We start from the raw sequence: 24,576 nt of genomic DNA, 5'->3' as shown, positions 1-24,576 counted from the left end.
ATCACCCTTTCTGTGAAGAAATTCCTTCTAATGTCCAACCTAAACCTGCCCTGGCACAGCTTGAGACTATGTCCTCTTGTCCTGTCACTGGCTGCCTGGGTTAGGAGGCCAATTCCTACTTGCCTACAACCTCCTTTCAGGTAGTTGTAGAGAGTGATAAATCTTCCCTGAGTCTTCTTTTCTGCAGCCTAGAACAACCTCAGCTGCTCCTCAAAGAACTTGTGTTCCAGACAGTCACCATTTCTATAGCCCAAGCCACATGACCCTTTCCAGAGAGGGATAATTTGCTTTCCAATTCCTAAATGATGACATCTTACACATTTCTTGTAGCCTTCATGAAAAAGAGCAGTGTGAACCTTGCTTCTCTTACTCTGCAGTCAGGGCTCATATTGAAGCTAGGATGGTGGCAGATACTCCTTAAACAGTAATGACGTGTGTGTGTGCACGTGTGTTACTACAGAGGCTCCACTGGGTAACTGATACCACCTGTATAACAATGAGTAGCTCTGCTAAGCTTAAAACTGCTGTTGATAATCAAGGACTACTAAAAGCAATGACAGGACTTCAGCAGCCAAACTACAATATTCTCCCTATTCACCTGAAACAGGGAAGAGCCACTTCCCTGGCAGAGGCACAAAGCCTGCTGCAAGGCCTTCATAGTGCACCTCATGATCAGTGTTTCTGCTGCAGCCCATGCACAAAAGTTAGAGAAGGGGGAAGGGGAGTGGCAGAGTGGGGGTGGAACTTCCAGAGATGGGAAGAACTAATGTGAAATTTTGCATCACTTCCCTGCATCCCCACTGTTTTCCTTAGTTTTCCCCTTGGCCGTACACCCAAGCCAAGCACAAGGATGTATCGTGAGTGCATCATAATAAAGTACTGTAGCACTGTTTCTCTTTGGTGGTCGTAAAATGCAATGAAACATCTTTAACTTGGCAGAATCATCTATCCTTTGGATCAGCTTGGTTTATGATTGCTCCTGCCCATCAATTAGTTTATAAAAGTGTTCCAAGGGACTAGAACAGAGAATTGAACCTCTGCAGCACTTGTCCTACCAAACTTGAAATGAGATAGGTGAGAAAAGATGACTCCTGCTACAGCCATCATTCCTCATTTTGACCAGCAAGTGCTTCTCTCAGGACATGTAAATAGAACCTCTGTAGTATGATAAAGCTGAGGGGCAAAGCAGCTGTGAGGAGCTGTGAAGGGCAAACGCTTTTCTGTAGACAATTTAATGAGTATCTGGTAATCAAGTGATGTTTCTAAATCCTCCAGACTGAAAGCTGAAGTAACAAAGGAGCTAGGGGATCTCTGCAGATGGAGGTGACAAGTACCAGTATGAAAAACTGGAGGGTAAAGTATTCAAACTCTACCTATGTCCATTATATGAGCTTGTTCCTCTCCAATTCCTCAAGCATTCAGTACAATCTCAAGAAAAATATTCCAGTGAGTCATTTTAATAGACAAAAGATTTCCTGGCTGGAACCATCATCATCATGAGCTGATAACAGAGCATTTTCCTATCTGTTTGCATCAGAATCTCCCATACACTGCAAAGTATATTTTGCATATTTGCTTCTTCTTTGCTCCTAAAACTAACTGCATTCTTGTTTTGTTGGAAGGTCTGTAGTTGAATTTTTCATGTCAAGATATTCACCTGCTTTAAACAGAAGACAAAGTTCTTGGTTGCATAGTGAAGTTTATTTAAAGGGAGTAAGTTCCAATATATTATTACAAATCAACCACAACACATCAAATACAAACAATAGAAACCAATTGTAGAAGGAATGCAAGCACACTATAAATATAGCCTTCATACGTGCCCTTCAGAAAGAGTCCAGTGACACATTTTGTTAAAATATCCTCTTCTGTATTTAAAATTCACCTCTTGGTGAGCACATGGAAAGCAAAAAGCTGGCGCTGAGAACTCAATTTTGAAATCACAGGACATCAAAAATATTCACATCACAGAGGTAAGGACTGACAAACAACCATCACAGTTCACAAGAACATAGGTCTGAAAAAATTATGACAAGCTACACGGTGCTCCCCATTGAAAGTGCTAATGGTTTGGAGCTGTGAGTGGAAAGCAGCCTGGTTCCCTCTGAGGAGAGCTGTCCCCAGGGCATCTTGGAGGTTGCAGGGAGGCCATCTCCAGCTATTTATCATTTCCTAACATGGCTCCTAAACATCAAGGTCATTACTTGGCAAGGTCTTCTTAGCTCTGAATTTTGCAGCTGGCATCCTGCTTCTTGCCCAAAGGAAGATGGGTTTAAAACAGATAACCCTCACTGATGGATCAAAAATTCTTCCTCTCTCCCTTCCCAATAAAGGCTACATTTAATGTATGATGATTCTGAGAAAGCAACATGTAAAATCCAGAATGGAACCCAGAAAAGTCAAGGGGACTCAGATCCAACATCCACCGGTACTGATGCACCTTCAGCTGCAAGAGCACCACAGTTTTGGAATAAGTAGCCAGAGACTCTCTCCAGGCAAATGTGGACTATCCCCCTAGAACACTCTCCTCCTTGTAATATACATTTGAAGTCTGGTGTTTTATGTACCTTTTAAAACTTTACTTAATTGGTGTTTACTGAAAATCAACTTGTTTAGATAAATGCCGTAGCACTTTGACTCCTGCTAAACTCCTGCCTTCTTTCACAGTCTAATTAGCAATGTATTTAACGCAATCAGTTCCCAGTTTTTCATTCTGCCAGTTGTGAAGTCTTCATTCATCTACATGATACTGTCACACCCAATATTTTCCCAGATATGAGAAAAGGAGAAATGCTTTTTCTTTTACACTTGTAGATATAAAAAAACCCTAAACAAAAACTTGTTGCTTTGGTCTTTCATCCACACTCAATATGCATAAGCACACAACACTCACAACTCTGGATTTCAACACTCTTTTTAGAGAAAATTATGAATGGCCATAAGAAACACTCTTCTATGTCTATCTAGTGTTCCTATGGTCCTTGGGTTTAGTGTCAGCATATCAAAAGGAGCAGTCCTCTAGTGTTCCTAGACATCTGACAGCAGCATATGAAGGCAAAGAATGTATGGCACCAGGAAATTCAAATACCATTGTACTACTCATCTTACAGCAACAAGGTGGTCTATGAACAGACTAGATCTCCAGGAACAGCCTAGAGGGGCTCTCCCTGCCTGACCTTAGCAAGGACCCCCTACCCAAATGGGCAGAGAAATAAGAAGAAATCTCTTGTATTAATGACACCTATGGTTCTCATTTCAGACATGCTGTTTGTTCCTAAGGCACCTTGTGATAAATCCTCTGTAGAGTGGCTTTAATAGGGGTAGTGAGACAAGAAGGAAGAGTATAAGCAGTGGGGATGAAAGTGAACTCGTTTAGGGATTCATTCTCTCCCCTAATTCCCCACAAGAACAACAAAATCTCTCAGCAGCTAGACCTGTAATAAGATTTACCTCAAATTCACCTCACCAGGTCCAGCTCCACAGTAGGTGACCCAGTGCAGGCCATAGATGGAGGTTACATGCACACACAGGTACAAGGAGATAAGCTGACTGGGTACAGCCACCAAGAAAGGCATGTGGCTGCCTTCTAGACTCAGAGCATAGTAACCTGACTTTCCTAGCACCTGAAGTCGGGTAGCTAAGCTCTTCCTCTCAACACATCTTCATCTTACTTGTTTGTGCATATTAAATGGGTCTCAAGCATTCATTTGCTACAAGCCTGTGTCTGACACCAGTAACCCTTCCTGAGAACATGCATTACAGGCCTCCAAAGGGTCTGAGCAAATGTAAGCAGTACCAGTAGTGGTCCTTGTTGTAAGCAATTTTAACTCTCTGTTCTCAATAAAACACATTTTAAACTTCTGCTGCTACATTACACCTAAAGCAAAAAAGAGGAAACAATGAAGAGCTTATTACCTTCTCTCACATGAAAAATGTCCAACAGATTAATACCATTATTATAACTAAACACTTATCCAAGGTAATTTTTATACAGGTCCTTTGCTAAAGGATATATCTCTGACTGAACATGTAAATTTTATTTAGACCTAAATTATATTCAAAACAAAATGGAAAACAATTTTGTGCTTTCACAAAAGCAAACCCAAAATGCAAAAGAAGCTTCTTTCTTGATTTAGCTTTCTGAATTTCTAGAGACAATTTAGAGGGAAAGGAAACATAAATTAAAAACCTATTTGAAATCTTCCTTCCACAGAAACAAAAAAAATTTGCTTTCCTGAGGATTAATTTCCCTCTCTGAAGTGCAACTGCATTTAAACTTTATTTTTCTTTTTTGACCCAAGGTCTAATACCAAAGATCTCTATTTAAATAAGAAGGATTTCCATAAATGCCTAAGCCAGCTAGCAAGATTGAATACAAATCCAGGAAATGTACCAAACTGAAAAAAATACACATGCAAAATAAGATTATTTCTTTGAAACAACTATGGGTTTGATATTGAACAGGAATGGCTGCTGTTATTCACTAGCCACTAGCCAAGTTATTTATCAGAGAACTAATAAAAACTGTGTATCCTTCCAAAAAGAAGTTGTCACTTTGATAATGAATGCTAGTTGAATACCTGAGAAACAACCTACTTGTATAATGTGGAAATATAATAAACAAAAAGAGGAATTATTCTGTACAACTGTGAAGCTTTCCTGAAGATTAAATGTTCCTAAAACTATCTTGTGTTCATAAAAGATACCAGATACTTCTGGGAAACTTAAGCAGTGAAACAACCCACACCAAATACTTTCAGTTCCACTGCAGCAGGCCTGTCTGTGGGCAGGCTGCATTTGCAGGCTGGGCACATACTCATTGGGATGACATTCCACATTCAATGCTGCTTGTGGGCTCAGGTCAATGAGACCAGGTAGATGGGCACAGTTCCAAAAGAGTGACCCCAGCCTTATTAAAGATTGGTCCACATTTCAGAAAGCAAGAACTGAATAATAGGTTTGCCATCTACAGTGCAATTTATCTTAACAAAAACCATTAACTAATGGCTTGAAGACTGGGACATACTATCTATGTGCCAGCAAGTGATCAAAACTGGTTGTAAGGCAAGTTTTGTGATCAAAACCACAGTATAGTTTTAAATGGAGATAACCCACTAGCATGCAACAAGCTGTGCAGCTGAGGATCCATAATTCTGGAATATCTCATGTACATACAGGTCAGAGTTCCCTTCAACATCAATAAATCCTAATTAGAAAGTGGAGTAGGTGCCAAATGGTACATCACATGTTAACCAGCACACACACACAGGGTTCTGCAGATCTCACAGCCAAGGACCAACAATGGTGGTCCATTGTGGTCACACTGAAGGGTCTATTCCATCTTCTTCTCTTTAGTGCCTCAGGTGACAGTGTGCTCTCCCCTCCCACTTCTGCTTGAGCAATAGCCAGCCACCAGTGGTGGGCAGGAGGACTGTATCTGGCTTAAGCTGGACTCTGAGAAGACAGATAAGAACACAATAGTTAAGGGCCATAAGTTTGGCTCATCAGCTTAGGGCCAGTTGGGCACAAGGAAACCCAGAATACAGCCTGTATGGAAATATGACTGTAAGTCAATCATCTTACTCTAAGTAGTGGACAGTCCAGGGCCTCTTTACCCTCTCCTGCATGGCAGGAGGCTGTACCCCAGGATCTCCACTCAACTAGGGATGCCTCTTAGGGTTAACTTCTTGAGGCTGAGAGATCCCTTGCTCAGGAATTCTCACCAAGTGCTCAATAGCATACAAAACTGAAATCTCAGCTGAGATACAAGATTGACTGTGCACATAATCCTTTAGATGTAAATTGCTGGCCAAGTCTGGGACTAAGTCTGGATCCAGACACACCTAAATTTCCCTTAAGAAAGGAGTTTAAAAAATAAGGAGGTCCTTTCTGAACCTCATGACTCAGCAGAGGGTCTCACTGACAGTTTTTTCTGACCCCGTCCTCTATGCAGTGAACAGCTAAGTATACCTTGCCATAATGTCTTGTTAAATTATTGTCACATTTACTCCTAAAATCATAGAATGGTTTGGATTGGAAGAGGACCTTATATATCATGAAGTTCCAACTGCTTTCCCTTAGGCAGGGACACCTTAAACTAGAACAGGCTGCTGTACCTGCAGGGTTGTGTGGGAGACAGGTTACACGTGCTGGGGTGCTGTACCTGTGTTGCTGTGTGTGTGCAGGAGATGGGTTACACCTGGATCACTGCCCTGACCTGAGTGGAGGATGAGAGCAGCCTTTAGAACATGTGGGGAGAGCTGGGCATGCTCCAGTTCCTGCTGCATGCAGTGCTTCCTGAGCCCAGGGGTACTGTACTCCATACACTGCAGGAGTCGCACACTGCAGCCATGTCACCATCCTTTCTGATGGTCCTGGCACAGCCCTGCTTCACAGGCCTTGTCTGTCCAGGTATTTTGTACCATATGTGTGTGAGCTGACTGACAGGACTGATGCCTGCCATCTGACTGATGCTTCGTTAATCTCTGTCACATTTTTAATCTGCAACGTTCGTTATTCACAAACCAATACTTTAAAACAGATGGGGGAGTAAAATCCCCAAACATATTTGCTTGTGATTTGCTTTTTTAACTCAACTCTCCTTTAAACCAGAAAGGATGTTATGAAATTATATTATGAAATTATGAAAGGATACTGTCAATTGCAGAGTGTGATGAGTAACTCAGGTGGCCTGAGCTGCAGAACTGCCTTCATAATACTCAACTGCTACTGCTGGATGTGGTTGTCAGCTTTTTAAGGAAATACTTTACTATATGGCTATGAAGAGTTGTCCAAAATACAATGAAACTGTTACTGTGTTTAGAGTGTTTCTAGAAGTTTCAATAATTCAGATTTTATTAGCAATGACAGTTTCAATAAGCTTTTAATGGAATGTTTGTTTATTTTTATAAAACAGCCCATGAAAAAAACCTCATTTCTTAAAACCAGTTATTTTTCTGAGTCTAAAGGCCTGAAGAGCCTGAAGATTTTTGAGAATTTCTGAAATTTCTGTCTGAATGTGAATTATTGTGTGTATCAGATGGATAGACCATAATTTGTAAGGCTACGGACCCTTCTCCCTCTATCTTGTAAGACCCACTGAAGCCGGAAAAGAAGTATAGTCCCATTTCCTGACAATTTGGGACAGTTAATTCCAGCACTGACCTTATTTTCAGAGACTGGCTTAAGACCTTACTTTCAGAGACTGGCTGTTAAAGAATTTACTAAATAAACTCGCCCTTTCCCTGTTGTTGGTATCTTTTACTTCCTACATCATCTGTTTGAAGAAAATTATTAGTCTAATCCTCTACTGTAAGATTCTATCTGATGCAGTCTTTTGGGTAATGGATCTAAGTGAAATTCCATAAACTTGGAATGTGGACAATTTGGAGTTCACAGGTTGGCTTAAGCTTGTACCCACTTTTACAAAAACACTTCCCTGACAAGCATTGAGTGATGAACAAAAGTATTTTTTCCAAATTAACAACGTAAAAAATAATGTAAGGAACAACCTAGTGAAAACTCTAAGAAAAATATAATTCCTATTTTTTATTTCCTTCAACAGTCCTGCAGAACTTCACCACTGAGTTTCAACACCACCATGTTTTCCCAGAGGTTGCAGAACAGCCTGAAGAACCCTGGCACTGGCCACACATGTATGTGGCTCATCTTATTACTCTGGGACATGACCAACTTCTGTATTTTATGTGCAACTTTTCTTCTGGCATTGGCCCATAGTGTTTCTGTGTGATCATAAATAGTTTTAAGGTGTTTTCCAGTGACTTGGTAAAAAAGGTTCATAGAATCATAGAGTATGTTGAGTTGGAAGAGGTCCATCACGATCATTGAGTCCAGCTCCTGTCTCAACAGGAGCTGGACCCCAACAATCAGGACATGTGCTTGAGAGTGTTGTCCAAACACTCCTTGAACTCTGTCAGGCTTGGTGCTGTGATCACTTCCCTGGGGAGCCTGTTCCAGTGCTCAACCACCATCTGGGTGAAAAACTTTTTCCATATGCCCACCCTAAACCTCCCCTGACTCAGCTTCAGGCCATTTCCTTGAGTCCTGTCACTGGTCACAAGACTGAAGAGATTAGTGCCTGCCTCTCATGAAGAAGCTGTAATTGCAATGAGGTCTCCCCTCAGTCTCCTCTTCTCCAGCCTGAATAGATCAAGTGACCTCAGCCACTCCTCCTTTGGCTTCCCCTCCAGACCCTTCACCATCCTTGTGGCCCTCCTTTGGATGGTCTTAAATGGCTTAATGTCTTTTTTATATTGTGGCACCCAAATCTGCCCCCAGCACTGGAGGTGAGGCTGCCCCAGTGCAGAGCAGAGCAGGACAATCCCCTCCCTTGCCTGGCTGGTGATGCTGTGCCTGATGCACCCCAGGACAGGGCTGGCCCTCCTGGCTGCCAGGGCACTGCTGGCTCAGGTTCAACTTGCCATCAACCAGGGCCCCTGGTCCCTTTCTGCAGTGCTGCTCTCCAGCCTCTCATTCCCTAGTCTGTACAAAACACACCAACTATGAAATGTTGTTAAATTGATGTTTTATATCAGCAAACATACTACTGCTTCTCTGTTAGAAGTGAAGTGTGTCACTCCACCAGCAATATCTAGGAACTTGATAGACAAAGGATGAAAAAAACCCAAACACCTTAGCTAAATTGCTCAGGCCTGATTCAAGTGCTGTAGAAAGGCCACAGGATGGTTCTTCATTTCATCCATGAGAGGTTAAAGGAAGGAATAGCCCTCTCCAAGCTGCTACCTGAAAGAGCATCTTGCTCTGACAGATACCAAGCCCTACTGTTCTGTCTCCCTGTGCTCAACCTGCTTGAATAAAGCAGCTCTGCAGTTCCCCTCCACCCTGGTGAATACACTCTCTCTTTTGAGATAGGTGGCTGTTTTCTCCCCTTCTCAGGGCCCAAAGTAGCAACAACTCTGCTCCTTGCCCACTCCCCCAGAAAGCCACTGTGCTCCAAGTAGGGCTCTTCCAATTTCCACTCCTCCTGCTCCCAGCTTGGGCTGCTCTATTGTAAAGTGACTGCTTCCTCTCTTACCATTTTGACCTACTAAGTGCTCTGGAGCAGCAAATCAGTAAGCAGAGATACTTCAAAGTAAGCTTGAATATAGAGCAAATTGTACAGCATTACAATATACCCTTAATAGGAAATAGGCAGCCCTCATATGAGAGCAAAATCTTTGGCTTTAACTACCCCAAATAATTCTGTCCATTGTTTCCTCTCAATAGAAGGAATGGACCAAGTAGAGGTGCTTTACCTGGAGAATTTAAAAATAAAACTCAGAACTTTTCTAGTATCACCATGGAAAGTCATTTTGTGTCTCTGCAAAGAGGTATCAAAATGTAAATACAGCAGTATTCTTAGAAAAGAGAACGATTTCAAGTTAAAAGTATTAAAATAAACAACAGTTACAAATAAACATGTTGAAAATTCATCTCTGATGGATTAAGTTCTTTTAAACTCAGCCACTACTTAAGCAGAAGGTGGTAACTAATACCATCACTAGTCACCAAAACATGCCAAGCAACTTCCTAACAGTACCTTTGCAACAGCAATAGCAGCTGACAAACTGCATTTCTCTGGGAGCCTTTTCCTTGCTACATATGGTTGCAATACCACTGAACCAACATCCTGCTACTAAGAAACATTTCCTGTATATTTATTGGTTGTATTCCAACCATTTTGTATTCATTCAGCATGGCAGTAAGTAACGTCCTCTGCTTCACATCTGGATTACAGAAAAAACTTCTGGTAATCACTGAGGGTTTAATCATCTACATATGCCTACAATCAACAGATATAACATTCAATTCTTAATCTGTAGAAAAGCCTTCCTTCGGACTATGAGGTGTGCACCCTGCTCCCACCCCCTGTCCAAACATGAGCTGTGACTGCTATTTGGGGCCCACCTGTTGCAGCACTGCCAAGCCACTGCAGCATGGGCTGCTGCTGGCCATCTGCACTCCCAGCCACTCGCGTGAGTGAAGGAAGCACTGACTGCTGGTGACTGTAGCGATGGTAGGTGATGGGGTTACCCTGGCTAAGTGACAAGCCAGCTGTGCTTCTGGCTCACTGAAGCTAACAGCTGCCCTCTAGCGATGCAGATACAGCAGGAGAGTTGGAAAAGTTATTCACAAAGCAGTAACATTATTTTCACTTCATTTTGTATCAGCACAACAGATCAGAACCACAACCACCTGCACGCGGCTTCTGGGCAATTGCCAGCATTGACTTGAAGGCCCAGCCCAATGCCTGCATGGAGCAGACCTCCCAAAGTTTTAGAGAAAGAGCATCTGCCTGGGAACAACCAGGCAGTCACAACTACCTTTCTCCCCTGAGACAGTGGGGAAGAAGGATGTGAGGAGAAACCAGTTCGTGTCCAAAGGAGAGCTGGCAGAACTGTGCCGTGGTTCTGTCACGCAGCAGTGCCCGTCAGGCAGTATCAGGGCTGGGTGGCAGCCTGCTACACTCACCATCACCTGCCTGCCATCCTTGCCCCTTGCCTCTTCTTCAGCTAGTGTAGTAGACGTGAAAGAACAGAGTCTTATTGCGGAGCAGAGAGTAGGAGTTATCAAACTTCAGCAGGTAGATGCCCTCGCCCGGGTACTCGTGGCTGCCTGCCTGCACCTCCCGATGGCTGTTCCTGCGGTACACGGGCATCACCTCTCCATAGCGGTTCCGCAGGTAGCTTTTGGAACCCCGCTCCACATCACCCACAGGGGACAGGCCTGAATGGAGAGAGGAGACAAGTAAGTAGGGCAGAACCACCTCATGATCCAGAAAAAGACCAACAAGACCAGAACACAACACAGACATGCAGCTATATGGAAGGCTAACGGTGATAGCATTACTCAGAGCATCTCCTCCAACCTTTCTGCAAATAATTCCCACAGAGTCAGTCCAGCCTTCCTTATCATAACAAAATAACAAAGGTCATACCAAGAACCAGTTCTCTTGGGAATACTGATGGAACAGTATTTACTAGCTCACCAGCCCAATCTCCTCTCTTTTTTAGCTTAGACACCTTACTGCTTTCATACATGCAACAGCAGTCCTGTGATATAGAATTGAAGCAAAGAGAGGCAGGAAAGCTCTTAGCTGTTACCTCATAGTGTCTATGTTCTCAATTCACTTCTCCAAGAGGATTCCTCATAAAGGAACCTACCCCTGCCTACAGGGCCTGCAAAATTCAGACATGAACCTCCCAGCTACACTGGTCACACATACACTCAAGCCACAGAATAGGCAACGTTACTGTGTGTTTCCCAAGTACAGTGACATAGGTAGCAAACATTTCAAATACAGTCAGAAGGAGCTACTGATGTAATGGGGAAAAAAAGAAAACAAGAAAAAACCCAAAAAACAAGAAATCCCCCCCAAACAAACAACAACAAAAAACACCAACCCCCCCAAAAGACAGCAAAACCCAAAATAAAAAAAACCCAAACAAACAAAAACCAAAAACCCAAACAAACAAAACCCCAGAAAAACCAACACCCCAAAACAAAATCTTCTTGCCTCCACTCACCACCAGAAATTTCTCAGTCTGAGAATCTAACAAAAACAGTCAGGTTAAAATTTCAGACTTTCACCTTTTTATCATCTAGAAATTCACTGAGTGAATTCTGGTTTTATTTTTCCATGTGTTCAATTCTAAGAATGCTCTTGGAGAGGACAGCCATTGACATATGCTGAAGCAGGAAGGGCCAAATGCTTTCTTATCACTCTAACCAAGAACTCAGTAGGCTGCAGAGATAGCAAATGGGCTGACTAAACAAAGTAGATGGAGATTGTAGCATCTCACAGATACACTCAGGAGCATGGCAACAAGCAACACAAATTAACCTTTGTAAGATCTGCACTAACCTTCGATTTCCTCGTCCTCGTCTTCATCCTCCTCATCACTGGATTCACTGACCTGAACAGTAATGGCAGTGCTAGTAACTGTGGTCCAGTCAAAATAGACTCCAAACCCAATGTCGTAGTCATCCGTAGCAAACTCCCAGCAAATGCATTTCCCATCAGGATGTGTTGGCACTCGGACTGTCACCACCTCGCCTCGCTTCACCACCATCCGGCCATTCTTCTCCTTCCCCATCTTGGCTTTGAATTCCTTCATCTTCTCAGTGGTCCACATGGTCGGTGCAGCCAGAGGTGGAGGCTGAGCTGAGACAAGGGAGAAGTTCACAGGCTTATATCACTTTTCACTACTGACAAACTATTATCTGAAAACAGTGAAGCTATTTCTGGTAAGGGGCCTGCATTCTGGAGCCTGCTCCCAAAAGCCCCAGATGTGAAGTTTTTCCACTCACTAGCCAGGAGCCCAAATTTCCAGCAGGATTTACAAGTATCTCCAGGATAGTCTCTGCTCTTCTAGTCAGGGCGGGCTGACTTAAAAAATACCCAAACAAAAGTTCTGTCTTCAGGACTCACCTTTTCTCTGCTCCCCAAGGAGGTCTGCAGTCTCCAGCTCAGCTGAAAGAATATCCACAGCACCAGTGTGATCTGATTGAATCATGACTATATCCCCTACTCCCTGAGGTACATGGTAGCTGGTTAATCGAACAGCTTCCTGCACAAAGCACATAAAAAACATTGTCACAAAGACCACCTGTTAAAAAGTCTCTGCCTAGATTTGAAACAACTCATTAGTAACTCAGGCTTCTTTATGAAACTAAGTCAGACCTGCAGAAGTTTCTATTATTAGTGTAGGCTAGCTCGGAGACACCACTCAGCATTTGTTTTACCCAATGCACCAAAGTCACGAACTCTGAAGTCAAATGTTGCATCAGTGGCACAAATTTCACTTCCTTTGGTCTCCCAGGGAGTCCTGGGCAGGCACGTTTTTGTACTTGCATCAGAGTTAATTGTCACCTCTCAACAAAGCAGCAGCCTTATAGATTTAGCCAACTATTCTTGGAAAAAATTTGCATCAAACAATCTCTCTAGGGAGAGCCTTTCAGCTCTGTGTGCATCTAGACTACAGCCACAATCAAACTGCCGTTGCTGCCTCCTAGATACAAATCCATCTGGTTCACTCTCTTCTCATATATGCAAACTCACTGGTCCTGAACTTGGTGTCACTTGTACAGGTTTCCCTGACTCTATCTGTAGGGCAAACAAATTTGCTGCTCACAATAACAAACAAGGGATTTCAGTTCCCTCTTGCATAAATCCACAAGAATGGAATTTCCAGAAGCACCAGATAAGAGCAGAAGGTGACAATTACCTTGAAGCCTCGGTGAGCAAGGAAGCAAGGACTAGCTGGGAACAAGAGGGATTTTGCAAATTAGACTAATATCATTTATCTGCCTCTAATGTACAGGAAAAAACGTAACTGAATCTATGTTAATACTACTTTTATCTTAACACAACCCTTAGAACCTCAGTCCCACAGTGGCAAGCACAGTAGTAGAGTAGGAGAACTGTTGCTGCACTTCCGTCTTCATTCTCAGACACAAGAAACATCCATCTACCTTTTTGAGAGATTGGATTTGGTCAGGCAGCTTCTCTTCTAGAAGAGCCACGTTCTGGTCCCCCAGAGTGCCAATTTCTTCCTTCGAATGCTCTGTTGTGTCGGCACTCAGGTGCACCCCAGCCTGTGACCTTTTGGAGGAAGAGAGCAGTACAATTCAGCACTTGCACCCCATACAGCCAGCAGAAGAATCACTGCTCTGGAACTCAAATTCAAATGAGCTGAAGGAACAAGCTTCTGTGGTCAGCACCTGCCAACTGGACAAAGAACCCCTGCCCACCCCAATCCTGCCATGTCTGCATGATTACTTTCGATGTGAGCCAGGGGGAGCAACTTCTGTGGGATACTCCATATTTACCATCCTTTAGATGGCAGAAATTCACTGCACTCACCCACAGCATGTTGGCTCACCGACACTACACTAAGGACAGACATCAGTAGCAACTTTTCTGCCCAAGAAAGAACAATTTTTATGCCAGCTACGGCATGGCATCTGCATACTGTATCAGAGGTCAACTGGATCAGTGAAAGAATTCAGAACAATTTTGACAGCCATCCAGAAAATGCCATCTATTTAAGTGGCCCATTATGCCTTTCCTACTAGCAATCCCAACAGATACAGGGAGCACCCAAGTGTCTCTCTGCCATGTCCAAATACACCCCACAGATAAGCAAGCAGTAAGACATACAATGGGCAGCACAACAACTTAAGCAAAGAGGTCTGAGTACTGCACTGTAACAAAAGAAAATGGACATGCTAAAACAATAAGAATGGTACACAGCAGGAAAAGAATGGGCAAGAAATGAAACATCTCTGGCATTTATTCTCTGTTGAGTGTTTTCTTCTAAACTATATTTTTAAAATGGCTGCACGTTGTCTATAGGTAGACTTATAATCCTAAATGAACTCAGATGCCAGAAGAGTGTCCTGACACATTCTGCATCCACAGAGAAGACTTGAACAGGGCAAATGTGGCTTTTGTTTTCAAATTGTTACTCCTATGGCACTACAGAATTTATCCAGAAACAAAGCCATTTTTTACTTATATTCTCTCAACAGTGTGATTTCCTTTCCTACATTTGGCATGATATACCAGAAGGTCTGTAAGAACGACTCAAGATGAATAGCAGGTTCACAAAATGGCAGCAGATGGATCAGATAAGAAGGATACTCAATGGGAACAACTTTTTAAAGGAAGAATTCTTGTACTTCTATGCTATCATTTTCTAGCCTATTTGCATTTCAGTTTAGCTGTTGCATGAACACACCTAGATGGGCTATTTGGTCATGTGCTACCATAGGTGCACACATCTGCTCTAAAAGCTCTCCATCAACACAGGAGCCTACAGGCTGGGAATTTTTTCCTCTAGATACATATCATTGATACCTAAGAGTCTCACTGAAAGATTAGGAAGAGCTACACAGCTTTACAGGCAGACTTACAAAGACACAGTTCAGCTGATTCCTTCTCACACAAACCTTTTGGACCATCCCCATCCCTTTCAAAAAAGATCTACATTAAGACAAATTTAATAGGCAATATCCACAAGTATCTATCATCTGCTTTGGCTATTTTGCTCGTGGTCTGTATTAATCTCTTTAAAGAAAATTAGAGGATATAATAAAAAGATGGAAGAACTCATTTATAGTCAGGAAGTCTGATAGAGATGTCAGCAGCATCAAACCAAGATGGCATCAAACTGCTGTTTTGGTAAGAAGGGTGGTTTGATGTGGGTTCTTTTTTTCCTGGATTTTTGCATTTTTTTAATGAAGCTGTGCTTTACCTACTGTAATTAACTTACACATTTCTGAAATTGTATCCTGTGCAACAAATGTATAATGGCAAATGAAACTGCACTGCATAGTGTTAATGCCTGTAGCCAGTTAAATTATTTGGCCACAAACACCACATGCCCAGCCGGTACCAACAAGCCAAACATCTGATAACAGGGTTAAGATCAGCAGGATTAATGGAGAGACACAGAAAGCAAACAATGAAGAAAAAAGCCAAAATGTTGTCAAGAAAATAGTAAAAGGTATTTTCTGGTACAGCTTCCGCCAGATTTACAGACAGTAGGCATGCTCAATTATTAAATTATCCTCCAGATAGGATATAGAAAATGTCCCCCTGAAAATGTACTAGCTGTTATAATGGATTATAAAACCACACAGGGTTCATTTCAAGCTGAATGACTCTGTGATTTGAATAGCTGAGCCATGAACTACATTTCACAAGCTTTAAAACAACCTTAAAGCCTGTAAGAACAGGCCCTCCCATACTGATTCTGGTACATACTGTCCCAAAGCAGACAATTCAGTCTCCAGGCCCTTCTTTTTACCTGCACAGAACAAACTGCCATACAGAAGAGGTCACAGGAGTGAAACAGACTGTCATGCATGTGGGCCACAACACACAAAAAGGTTTTCCTACCCGCTCTGTGAAGTACTGGACTCCAAAGAATCAACTAGCTGATCTGCAGGCTCTGTCTTTTGGGCTGAGTCTTCATTTTCTAGCAACAAACAGAATATAGCAAGAGAAGGTGAAATAAATGTTGGTGTTTATAATACACTAACAGGGAAAAAAGCCCTGCAGCCAGCACTCAGACACTGACAAGGTCACACAGCTGTGGAACAAAGACCTGAGCCAACCAGTTTTTCGTGTTATGAGCTGTATCTAGAACCTTGTGGAACAAAGATTTTTAATGGACTCAACCCTAGGAAAGGGAGAACAAAAACCTTCGCATGTTTTTGATGTAAAGCCATTCTCAGAAGCAGGGTTCATTCAGGAACTACTAATCCTAGCTTTAGAAGGACAGAACAAGGCCAAATTTCATCATGTAAAGCTGAGCTGACAAAGCCCTGGAAAAAGCAATCGTGCAGCAGTTCACAAAGGGCACTGACGAGATGGAAATTCCTAGGTCGGGGCTAAAAGGACCATGGCTCCTGCTCTTCCCCGAGTCTCCTGGACACGGGGAAAGCTCTGTCCCATACGACTGCGGTACACAGTGCATCCACAGCCCTGCTTTCCGATGGCGCTAAGGCAGTGAACAGGACACGGACAAGTTCCAGCTTTTGCAGGTTGCTGATGCCCCTCGGAGCCGCTCCTGGCCATTCCCAGGAGTCAGGGCGGGAAGGAGCCAGCTCCAGCCCGGGGACACGCAGCACAGCCCGGCTCCCGGCTACACGGGCCCTCTGTCACCGGGGAAAGCACACGCCTGCATCAGTGCTCGCTCTTCCCGCTGCACCGGGAGCAACTCCGGCTGCAGCTCCGGGCGCCCGAGCGGCAGGGGAGCGGCGCAGAGCCCGCAGCGCGCTGCTCTCCGCTCGGCACCCGGGCCGTCGCTGTCCGCAGCGGGACCGCGCTGCCCCCGCAGGGAGGAGCTGCCGCCCCTGCACGGCTCCTCCGGCAGAAACGAGCGAGCCCACCACGGAGAGGAAACTCTCCCCGTAACACGGGGGACAGTCGGCTCTGTGTTAGTTAGCCCAGCAAACACACGCCGCCGGGCTGCCCCCTGCCCTGCCCTGCCCTGGCCAGCCCAGCCCAGCCCGGCCCGTACCTGCGGGGCCCCGGGGCGCGGTGTCGCCGGCCGGGGGCTCGCAGCGGCAGCCGGCGGCGGCGGAGAGCGCGTCCGACATGGGCACGGCTCGGCGGGAGGCCGGAAACACCCGAGCGCGGCCGGAGCGGGGCGGCCGGAAACACCCGAGCGCGGGGGACGGAAACACCCGAGCGAGTGCGTGAGAGCCGGGCCGCGGGGAGATGGTGGCACCGCGGTGCTCATCCCTCAGCCTCCCCTCTCGACAACGCAGCCAATCAACATTCAGTTCTGCAGAGCCGCGGGGCGCGGGCGGCGTTGCAGGCTGACAGCAGGGAGGGAGTGGCGGAAGAGAGAAGGGGGCGCACCTCCAGGAAGCGATGGTTGCCAAGGTAACGGGGTCCCGGGAAAACGCGGCGGCGGGGGATGGGGCCGGTGGAGCCGCGCCCGGGTCCCGCGGGGACTGGGGCGGCTGAAGGGCCGCAGCCTGAGCCCGAGGGTGCGGGGGGACCGCGAGCCGTCTGCCCCTTCCTGACCTGGAGCGCCGAGGAAGTGGCTGAGTGGGTGGCGCAGCTCGGCTTCCCCCAGTACCAGGTGCGGGGCTGCCGGCCCGGGCGGGAAACCGCCGCCCTCGGCGCCGCCTGGAGCGGCGGCGCTGAGCTCAGTGTGCGTGTGAGAGCGGCAGGGGGGCGGCAGTGGCAGAGGGCGATCCCTTTCCCTCCTTTCCCTCCGCTTCCCTGCCCAGGAATGCTTCAGGGCCAACGGCATCAGCGGCCGCCGCCTCATCCACGCCAACTGCTCCAACCTGCCCGCCATGGGCGTCACGGACTTCGGCCACATGCAGGTGCAAAAGGGCCGCTCGGTTTTATTTCCTTCTTTTACGCTTTGCTGGACACAAACAGGAGCTGTCTCTTCCTCATTTTATGAACATTTTTTCCTTTCAAACCTCTATATTTTCTTTAACACTGATAGTTAAGGCTGAATTTCGGGGCTACAGTCTGGCCTTCCAAAGCTTCCTAAAAGTTCAGAAGAAGAAATTTACTTAAGTTTCATTACCCCCTTTCCCTTCCCTAGTGGAAACCACAGAGGGACCGCATTTACAGAGCCAAATCATCTGTTTTGCATCACAATTTGAAGTTGCTTTCACCAGGCTCAGGTAGAAGTTCAAACCAAGAAGAAAGAAGAAGCTCTATGCTCTAGTTACTAGAGTATTAACACTGTTTATTTTATCCTACAATACCAAAATGCAATTTCACCACAGTTCTGTCTGGCTGCATAATCTTAACAGTTTGTTTGAAACTAAATAATGCCACCAAAAACATTAACTAGTGCCATGACTGCCTGTTGTTTTGACAGAAAGGCATCAATTTAACACTAAGTTTTTCAGACAGCAAACCTTCACGAATATTTCTGGTACAAGCAGGTAGAGACTACCGTCATTTGTGCTTTCCAAAAGTGGAAGAATTCTATATGCTTTGTAAGCCTCACCCTCATATTGGGATATAGGAATGATGTATGGTGTTAGTTCAGCTGCTGAGTAAATACTGGGCCATGGGTTAGACATATCAGCTGTGACCCATTCTTCCTCTGGTTGGAACTGAAATTCCTCTAGATAAGCAACAGACAGCCAGGACACTGCCACAAGCTTGGAAGTGAGACATTCCAGTAGTGTTTTCCAAAGCTTGCAGGTAAACTGGGAACATCTCACAGACTTCAGTGGAACCTAGATGCTCTCAAAGGTCATGCCCTATCCTGCCAGTTATTTGTGTTTTAAAGAACTTTTTTCTGACAGAATCCAAGTATGCAGAGCTCTGCAGGATGGGGCCCTTTGGGTCTTTCAGGAAGTGTCTACTAAAGGAGGTGAAAAGTTAAAACTGCAATTTCCCAACAAGAAATACAAACTAAAGGCTGTGAGCAGTGGAAACTGATACAGTTGCTATAGAAATAAGAGTGATAGCATCAGCTCAGTGAGATGGAAACTGTTTGCAGTTTAGGGGAAATGGCAGTTTGGTAGAGAACTACGCAGCTAATTATGTGGAAGCTATGCAGCGTGGACATTACTGCTGGTTTTAATCCCACTGTAATGGTATTCTAAATATCAAAAGCACTCAAGATAAGAGTCTGGTGTTCTTTTGTTATCACAAAAAGTATTCAGTCAAGCTAAAGTTGGGGGAGGGTTTTGAGCAAATACTGTGAAAGATCAGTAAAACCTTGCAAATTGTATTTTGAAGCTTCAGTCAAATTAGATAGTTAAATTCTCAGAAGTTGCTTCAAAAACAATGGTAACGCTCTGCTCACTCACAATTCCAGGTCCAGCCATCTCAAACAACCATACACTCATCATTTTCTAAATGAACAATATGATTTTTCACTAATTATTTTTTACACTTTTGCGTCGATTGTAATTTGCATTATAATTTAACAAACAGCAATGATTTTGCTTTAAGCAGAAGAGACTGCAGTTCATTTATCCATAGCTTGTTTGTCCTTGAAGTGCAAGGATGAAAGCAGAGCTATATTTATGCCACTAGGAGACCAGATGTGATGCCATCCCTGATAGTAAATCTGGAGAGAACGTGATATGCGCTGCTTTAACAGCGTCACATGGAGCTTATGGATTCATATCCCCCTTATGTTGCAACTTCAAGCATGAAACCGTACCAAAATTCAGAATATCACTGTTATTTCCTGCTGCTCTGACATGGAATGGACAGTTTTAGCTGTTGCCCTATTGTCTTGGTTTAAGAAATGAGAATTTCTGATGTTTTGTCTTGTATTTCAGGAAATTTCACGACACGTGCGAGAGCTGCTGGGGATTGAGGAGCCTCTCTTCAGCAGATCCATTGCCCTCCCATACAGAGACAATATGGGTCTATTCCTAGAGAGAAAGGCACCAACAGGAGAGAAAGCAGATGCCCTCACTTTCTCACAGTTTATCCAAAAAGCAGGACTGGAGCCCTATACTACAGCTCCTTCTTTGCAAGGATCCCAGGCCATGGAGGGAGTAGATGCTGTCCCTGCATCACAGGACACGCAGAGGCAGAATTAGAGACTCATACTGCACTTTTGCCTTTGTAAGAAGCCCAGCAGCCACAGCAGACTGTACCCTTATTACCTTGCAGATTGTTCAAGGAGGTACAGTTCCACCTTTTAACAATTACAAAAAATTGTGCACTGCACTGCCACTGCAGCTCTTAGACATTTTATTACACCAAACCCATTCCCACATTGTCTCTTTTCTGCAATACTTCATTTGCTTGCAGGAATTAAGTGAAGTGGAGGTTGTGGATCAGACTGTACCATTGTCTGTCTTTCACTTCTGCTTCACAGTTGATTTGAAAATACAGAAAAAACCAATCATAGACATATTTTAGGCACAAGTGATTGATAGGAACTTCCCAGATGCTCAAGTGAATAGATTTCTCCCAGGCTTCAGTGTCTGCAGACTGGGCTTGCTCTGAAACCCAGATGTAAGATAAATGGCATATACAATAACTGGTGTACAGGTGTGCAGACAGCTGCTGTCAGCAATCAGAATTAAGCAAGGGATCTAGGTGCAACATGCATAACTAATCCTTGGCCACAAAAATTATTTCCTGTAATGCAAAACCAGGTAGGCATGTTTATCATGGTAAACAGTACTGTGAGACATGATAGATGGTGGCAGAAAGTACAAAAGAATACTGAACTAGAGAATTTGTGGAATAAAAATTGCTTTGTCCTGGGTGGATTTGGACAGAGTATCCAGTTACCTGCTTTTTCCCTGAAGGACATTTCATATAGTCTGTGGTGATGAGAGTGGGGTGCATTATCACCAGCAAGGAAGTAGAAGTGCTCATGAAGGCCTGGCTCAACACAAAGAGCACTCCTGACTAAATCATTACTGTGTTGTCAGGATTCAATGGCTTTCTCAAGATCCCTCATGGGGAATAAAAAAATAATACAACAAAAAAGACTGGGCCTGATCCTATTTAGTTTTTTACACCAAAGCTGCAGCCTCTACAAAATAACCGTAATTTGGTTTTGTAATTCAGTTCTGTATTGAAGCTGCAATAGAAACACAGTTTCTGAAGCAGTTCATAGGCCAAGAAGATTATGTAATAAGTAAATTCAGACCAAAAAACCCAAACCAAAAGAAAACAAAAAAAACCCACCTCGGGTAACCAGGGATAAGCAAGTTTGCTGAGCAGTGTAGAGACTGAAACTCATAGAAGAAAATGTGTGCATAAGGTTATTGGCTGGAATAGTTCAGAGTCTGAGAGCTAACAGTGCTGGTTCTTGCACTTAGTCCCATGAAAGGGCTGGGATGACATCTCAGCAAAGCATTCCTCATGGGCTTCATTAAAGTTTGTGAAGATTTAGAATCATACTCAGCATTTTCCTCTGGAATTTCTGAGAAACTGTCGGAAGCAGCTGTGGATAATGGAGACTTGTTATCCAGTATCACGCTAGGCTCCACTGCAGCTGAAGTGAGAGATGTCTGGTGCTGAGCAGCCCACACTGCTTTGTAGGACAGTCTCCAGAGGGTGCCTGGTACAGTAGAGCACCAGGCATCAGATGGCACAAGACAAGCTCTCTCTTTTCTAGCAGCTGCCTAAAGAGAGACTTTCTCAGTGACACAGCTGTCAGGAAAAACCAGGGGAAGGTTCTGGGATGGAAAAACAAGTGGAAACATTTACTGGCAACTACTGTCCAAAGCAGCTTGCTAATAATGTAACATACAGTGGTTTTCTTCAGTGTCGGACTACATGACTCGTTCTTGGGTCTTTGAGAAACCATCAGACTCAGAGACTTGAATATAAAATGTTGCAGAATGGCTCTAGAACAGTCCTGCAAAAGCAGGAATCCTTTCCCTCAAGCAGCCTTCCTGTCTTAACATCCTCAGTAGCCCAGTTCATGAACTGTCAATAAGATCATTACCCCCAAGAACTGTCCTCCCTAGATATTCCCATAGGAAAATTTTTTTTTTTTTGCATTCAATGCCCTAGTCTTGATCAGTTGCTTCAGACAACCCTGATAAGTAGGATCTAGGGACAAAATAACTCAGTCCAGGTCTTCTGTTGCTAATACATCATCTAATGCAATTCCTGGGGCAGAGATGTGGTCCTAAGGACAGCATGGAGTTCAGCACTTTCCAACCCAACAAGGCAGCCCATGCTTTCTGTGAGATGAGGCAAGCTGCAAAGCAGAGACAAGAAGTACCTCAGCATTCAACTGTCTTTCTCCTCTTGAGTAACTGCAGAGGCAAAATCTTGGCTGACAAAACTCTTGCACACAAAGCTGGGCAGGAAGATTTTTGTTCTGCACAGATAAGGCAGCATTCAAGAAAGCTGAGGTCATTTGTTCATTTCAGTGCCTTCTGGTGAGGCAGATTCTGCCACAGGATGCTGTTCAGGCCTGCATAAAAAATGACCATCTATTCATGGAATTATATTTTCCTTGCAGGATGAACAAAAATCAAGTATCAATTACCAGTGTGCACACAGATGTGAAGAGATATTCTTATCTCACACTGCTGGGAGGAATCACACTGACAACCAGACCTGTTTGATTTGAAACCTCTGATCTAGAACCATTTTAGGTGAGGGATTTTAAAATTAATAGTAACAAGTCTAATATAGCTTGTACTTTATGTAGCTCATACTAATTGAGTAACCAGTAGTCCTTGACAGGTCATACAACCATTCTGCCATGACGGCACGCTGAGCACCAGGGGTGCTTCAAGTGCACTCAGCTACACATTCATTTACAGCGTGGTTGTTCCTATGTTTCAGATCTCCTTTTGTAGAAACAATGGGTTAGAGTTCCATCCAGTGGTAAAACCCAGAAATTGCAGGATTGAGTCCTGCAGTAAATCCTGTAGTGAAACTGTATGGTGAAAGGTGCACTGTGAACTCTTTTTAGGCCACATGTAAGTTAGTAAGTTAGCGGCAGTTATGGTGGAGTTTGCTCAGATGCTTTGAGTTCTTTTAACTCTAAGGGAGTTGTATGAGTTCACTGCAGTATGTGAATATTTTGTGTGTTAAGAATGAGTTATGAGTCTGCCAGCATAAAAAAAATGACATAGGGCCACCCATGACATAAAGCTTGTTTGCTCAAAAATTGTTTTTGATAAATGTATAAATATGTGAAAAATCTTATACAGGATATGGAGTTGGAATGATTTTCACTGCACATCCTGGCCAGAATAAAGTAATGCAACTCACTGCCACCTCAAAGATAGGGTCAGAGTTTAATTTCTTCCTGAGTTTGGTGACAGTTCCAGGCCCAGGCTCTGAAATTACATGGTCCATTTTTCTTGAGGGGAGGGATGGAGGTGTCAAGGCTGTACACAGTGACAGGACAAATGGCAGCATGTGTGACAGGAGGCAGCAGAGGAACACAATGTCCTCCCAGGCCACCAGCTCAGCATTGTCATAAATGCATGTAAAGCTCTGCTTCTGCAGGGCTATTGAACTAAGCAAGGTGAAAGGGACTCAAAAGCTCAGAGAGAAAGCAGAGCTATGAACCAGCACACCTCTAGGCACCAGAACACATTTACCTGTGCTCTGCCACATGCAGGTGAAACACAAACCACTGCTACCAGACTGGTAGCAGTCTGCCTGCCCAAAGTGGCACAGAGGGACTTTGGTGGCTGCCCATCACTGTTCTTATATAGCAAAGGGCAGCAGCAGAGTGACACAAAGGAATAAATATGCAAAGAACTCAGCTGCTTGGCCCAGTCCTTGCAGGCTGATTTAAAGTCTTTAGCTGAAACAGCTGATCCTTGGGAATCTGGCTAGTTTTCAAGACCTATAAAAAGCTATTTAATAAACCCTGTTTCATCTCTTCCCTGAGATGATTAGAAAGAGGATTTTATTCCAACATGTCTCTGGAGGACCATTCTCCCTATTTGTTATTTCTCCCATTATCCCTATTCTCCCTAAACTCTTATCTATGAGTTTATGGGGTTATATGACTTTATATGCAGCCTGTAGACAACATCGTTTACTCAATTACTATGAGCTACATAAAATACAAGCTGTATTAGACTTGTTACTATTAACTTTAGCATCCCTCAGCTAAAATGGCCCTAGATCAAGGGCAGTCTTACCAATTTGTCCAAGTATGTGATGACAGGGAGTAAAGAAAGGGACCCAGACTCTCTTCAGTGGTGCCCAGTGATGACAAGGAGCACCGGACACAAACTGAAATGTGCTTGTCCATCTGAAGACACAAACTCACCTTTTACTGTGAGTATTGCCAAATTCAGAACAGGTTTTCCAGAGAAGCTGAGTTGATGCTGAAAACCCACACAGCCACGGTCTTCGTCTGCCTGTTCCAGGTGATCCTGCTAAAGCATGAGTAGACTAAATGATCAAGAGGTCCCTTCCAACCCAAATGATTCCGTAAGAAAAAAAACCAACCACCAACAGAAAAAAAAAACCAGTTCATAGTGCATCAAGGAGGCTGGAATCCAAATCTACTGTCATGTTTGTGTGACCTTCTGTGGCAGCAAACTCCCCTACAAACTCTAAAATTAATTCATCTCTGCTGACAGCACTGAAGG

General features: G+C 44.1%; 3 protein-coding genes across 5 annotated transcripts; 1 reads left to right on the top strand and 2 right to left on the bottom strand.

The window, feature by feature from the left end:
• Positions 1 to 1,679: 1,679 nt before the first annotated feature.
• On the bottom strand, positions 1,680 to 17,184 carry TMED8 (transmembrane p24 trafficking protein family member 8). 2 transcript variants are annotated; one of them, XM_071426733.1, is made up of 7 exons: positions 17,052 to 17,184; positions 15,926 to 16,004; positions 13,495 to 13,624; positions 12,452 to 12,590; positions 11,885 to 12,184; positions 10,492 to 10,746; positions 1,680 to 5,454 (listed from the first exon to the last, which is right to left on the bottom strand). In XM_071426733.1, the coding sequence occupies exons 1-6, from the start codon at positions 17,128 to 17,130 to the stop codon at positions 10,529 to 10,531; spliced, it is 945 nt and encodes a 314-aa protein (XP_071282834.1). In that variant the 5' UTR covers positions 17,131 to 17,184; the 3' UTR covers positions 1,680 to 5,454; positions 10,492 to 10,528. The 2 variants fall into 2 exon arrangements, with proteins under 2 accessions (XP_071282834.1, XP_071282835.1); XM_071426734.1 differs by having other exon boundaries at positions 1,680 to 10,746.
• A 3-nt stretch (positions 17,185 to 17,187) lies between these two features.
• SAMD15 (sterile alpha motif domain containing 15) lies at positions 17,188 to 20,763 on the top strand. 2 transcript variants are annotated; one of them, XM_071426736.1, is made up of 3 exons: positions 17,188 to 17,419; positions 17,773 to 17,871; positions 19,810 to 20,763. In XM_071426736.1, exons 1-3 carry the CDS (start codon positions 17,408 to 17,410, stop codon positions 20,074 to 20,076), a joined length of 378 nt encoding a protein of 125 aa, XP_071282837.1. In that variant the 5' UTR covers positions 17,188 to 17,407; the 3' UTR covers positions 20,077 to 20,763. The 2 variants fall into 2 exon arrangements, with proteins under 2 accessions (XP_071282837.1, XP_071282836.1); XM_071426735.1 differs by lacking the exon at positions 17,188 to 17,419 and adding an exon at positions 17,427 to 17,621.
• On the bottom strand, positions 18,232 to 23,935 carry NOXRED1 (NADP dependent oxidoreductase domain containing 1). The gene is given in 6 exon segments (XM_071426008.1): positions 18,232 to 21,509; positions 21,512 to 21,874; positions 22,243 to 22,308; positions 22,311 to 22,424; positions 23,167 to 23,502; positions 23,893 to 23,935. Coding segments are annotated over 6 exon segments (1,173 nt in total). The 3' UTR covers positions 18,232 to 21,258.
• Positions 23,936 to 24,576: the final 641 nt, after the last annotated feature.

The sequence above is a fragment of the Agelaius tricolor genome, unplaced genomic scaffold (assembly GCF_023055355.1).
Source record: "Agelaius tricolor isolate 1412-34295 unplaced genomic scaffold, bAgeTri1.0.p SCAF_5, whole genome shotgun sequence".
Classification (NCBI taxonomy): Eukaryota; Metazoa; Chordata; class Aves; order Passeriformes; family Icteridae; genus Agelaius; species Agelaius tricolor.
The sequence above is the reverse complement of the archived record's forward strand: the minus strand, read 5'-3'. Positions and strand labels throughout refer to the sequence as shown.

Coding starts and splice junctions, on each gene's coding strand:
- TMED8 (XM_071426734.1), bottom strand. CDS start 17,130: ATGTCGGACGCGCTCTCCGCCGCCGCCGGCTGCCGCTGCGAGCCCCCG. Junction 13,625..15,925: donor TCCAGTACTTCACAGAGCGG/GTAGGAAAACCT, acceptor TTCCTCCAAAAG/GTCACAGGCTGGGGTGCACC. Junction 12,591..13,494: donor AAATCCAATCTCTCAAAAAG/GTAGATGGATGT, acceptor TGCTTTGTGCAG/GAAGCTGTTCGATTAACCAG.
- SAMD15 (XM_071426735.1), top strand. CDS start 17,454: ATGGGGCCGGTGGAGCCGCGCCCGGGTCCCGCGGGGACTGGGGCGGCT. Junction 17,622..17,772: donor TCGGCTTCCCCCAGTACCAG/GTGCGGGGCTGC, acceptor TTCCCTGCCCAG/GAATGCTTCAGGGCCAACGG. Junction 17,872..19,809: donor CGGACTTCGGCCACATGCAG/GTGCAAAAGGGC, acceptor CTTGTATTTCAG/GAAATTTCACGACACGTGCG.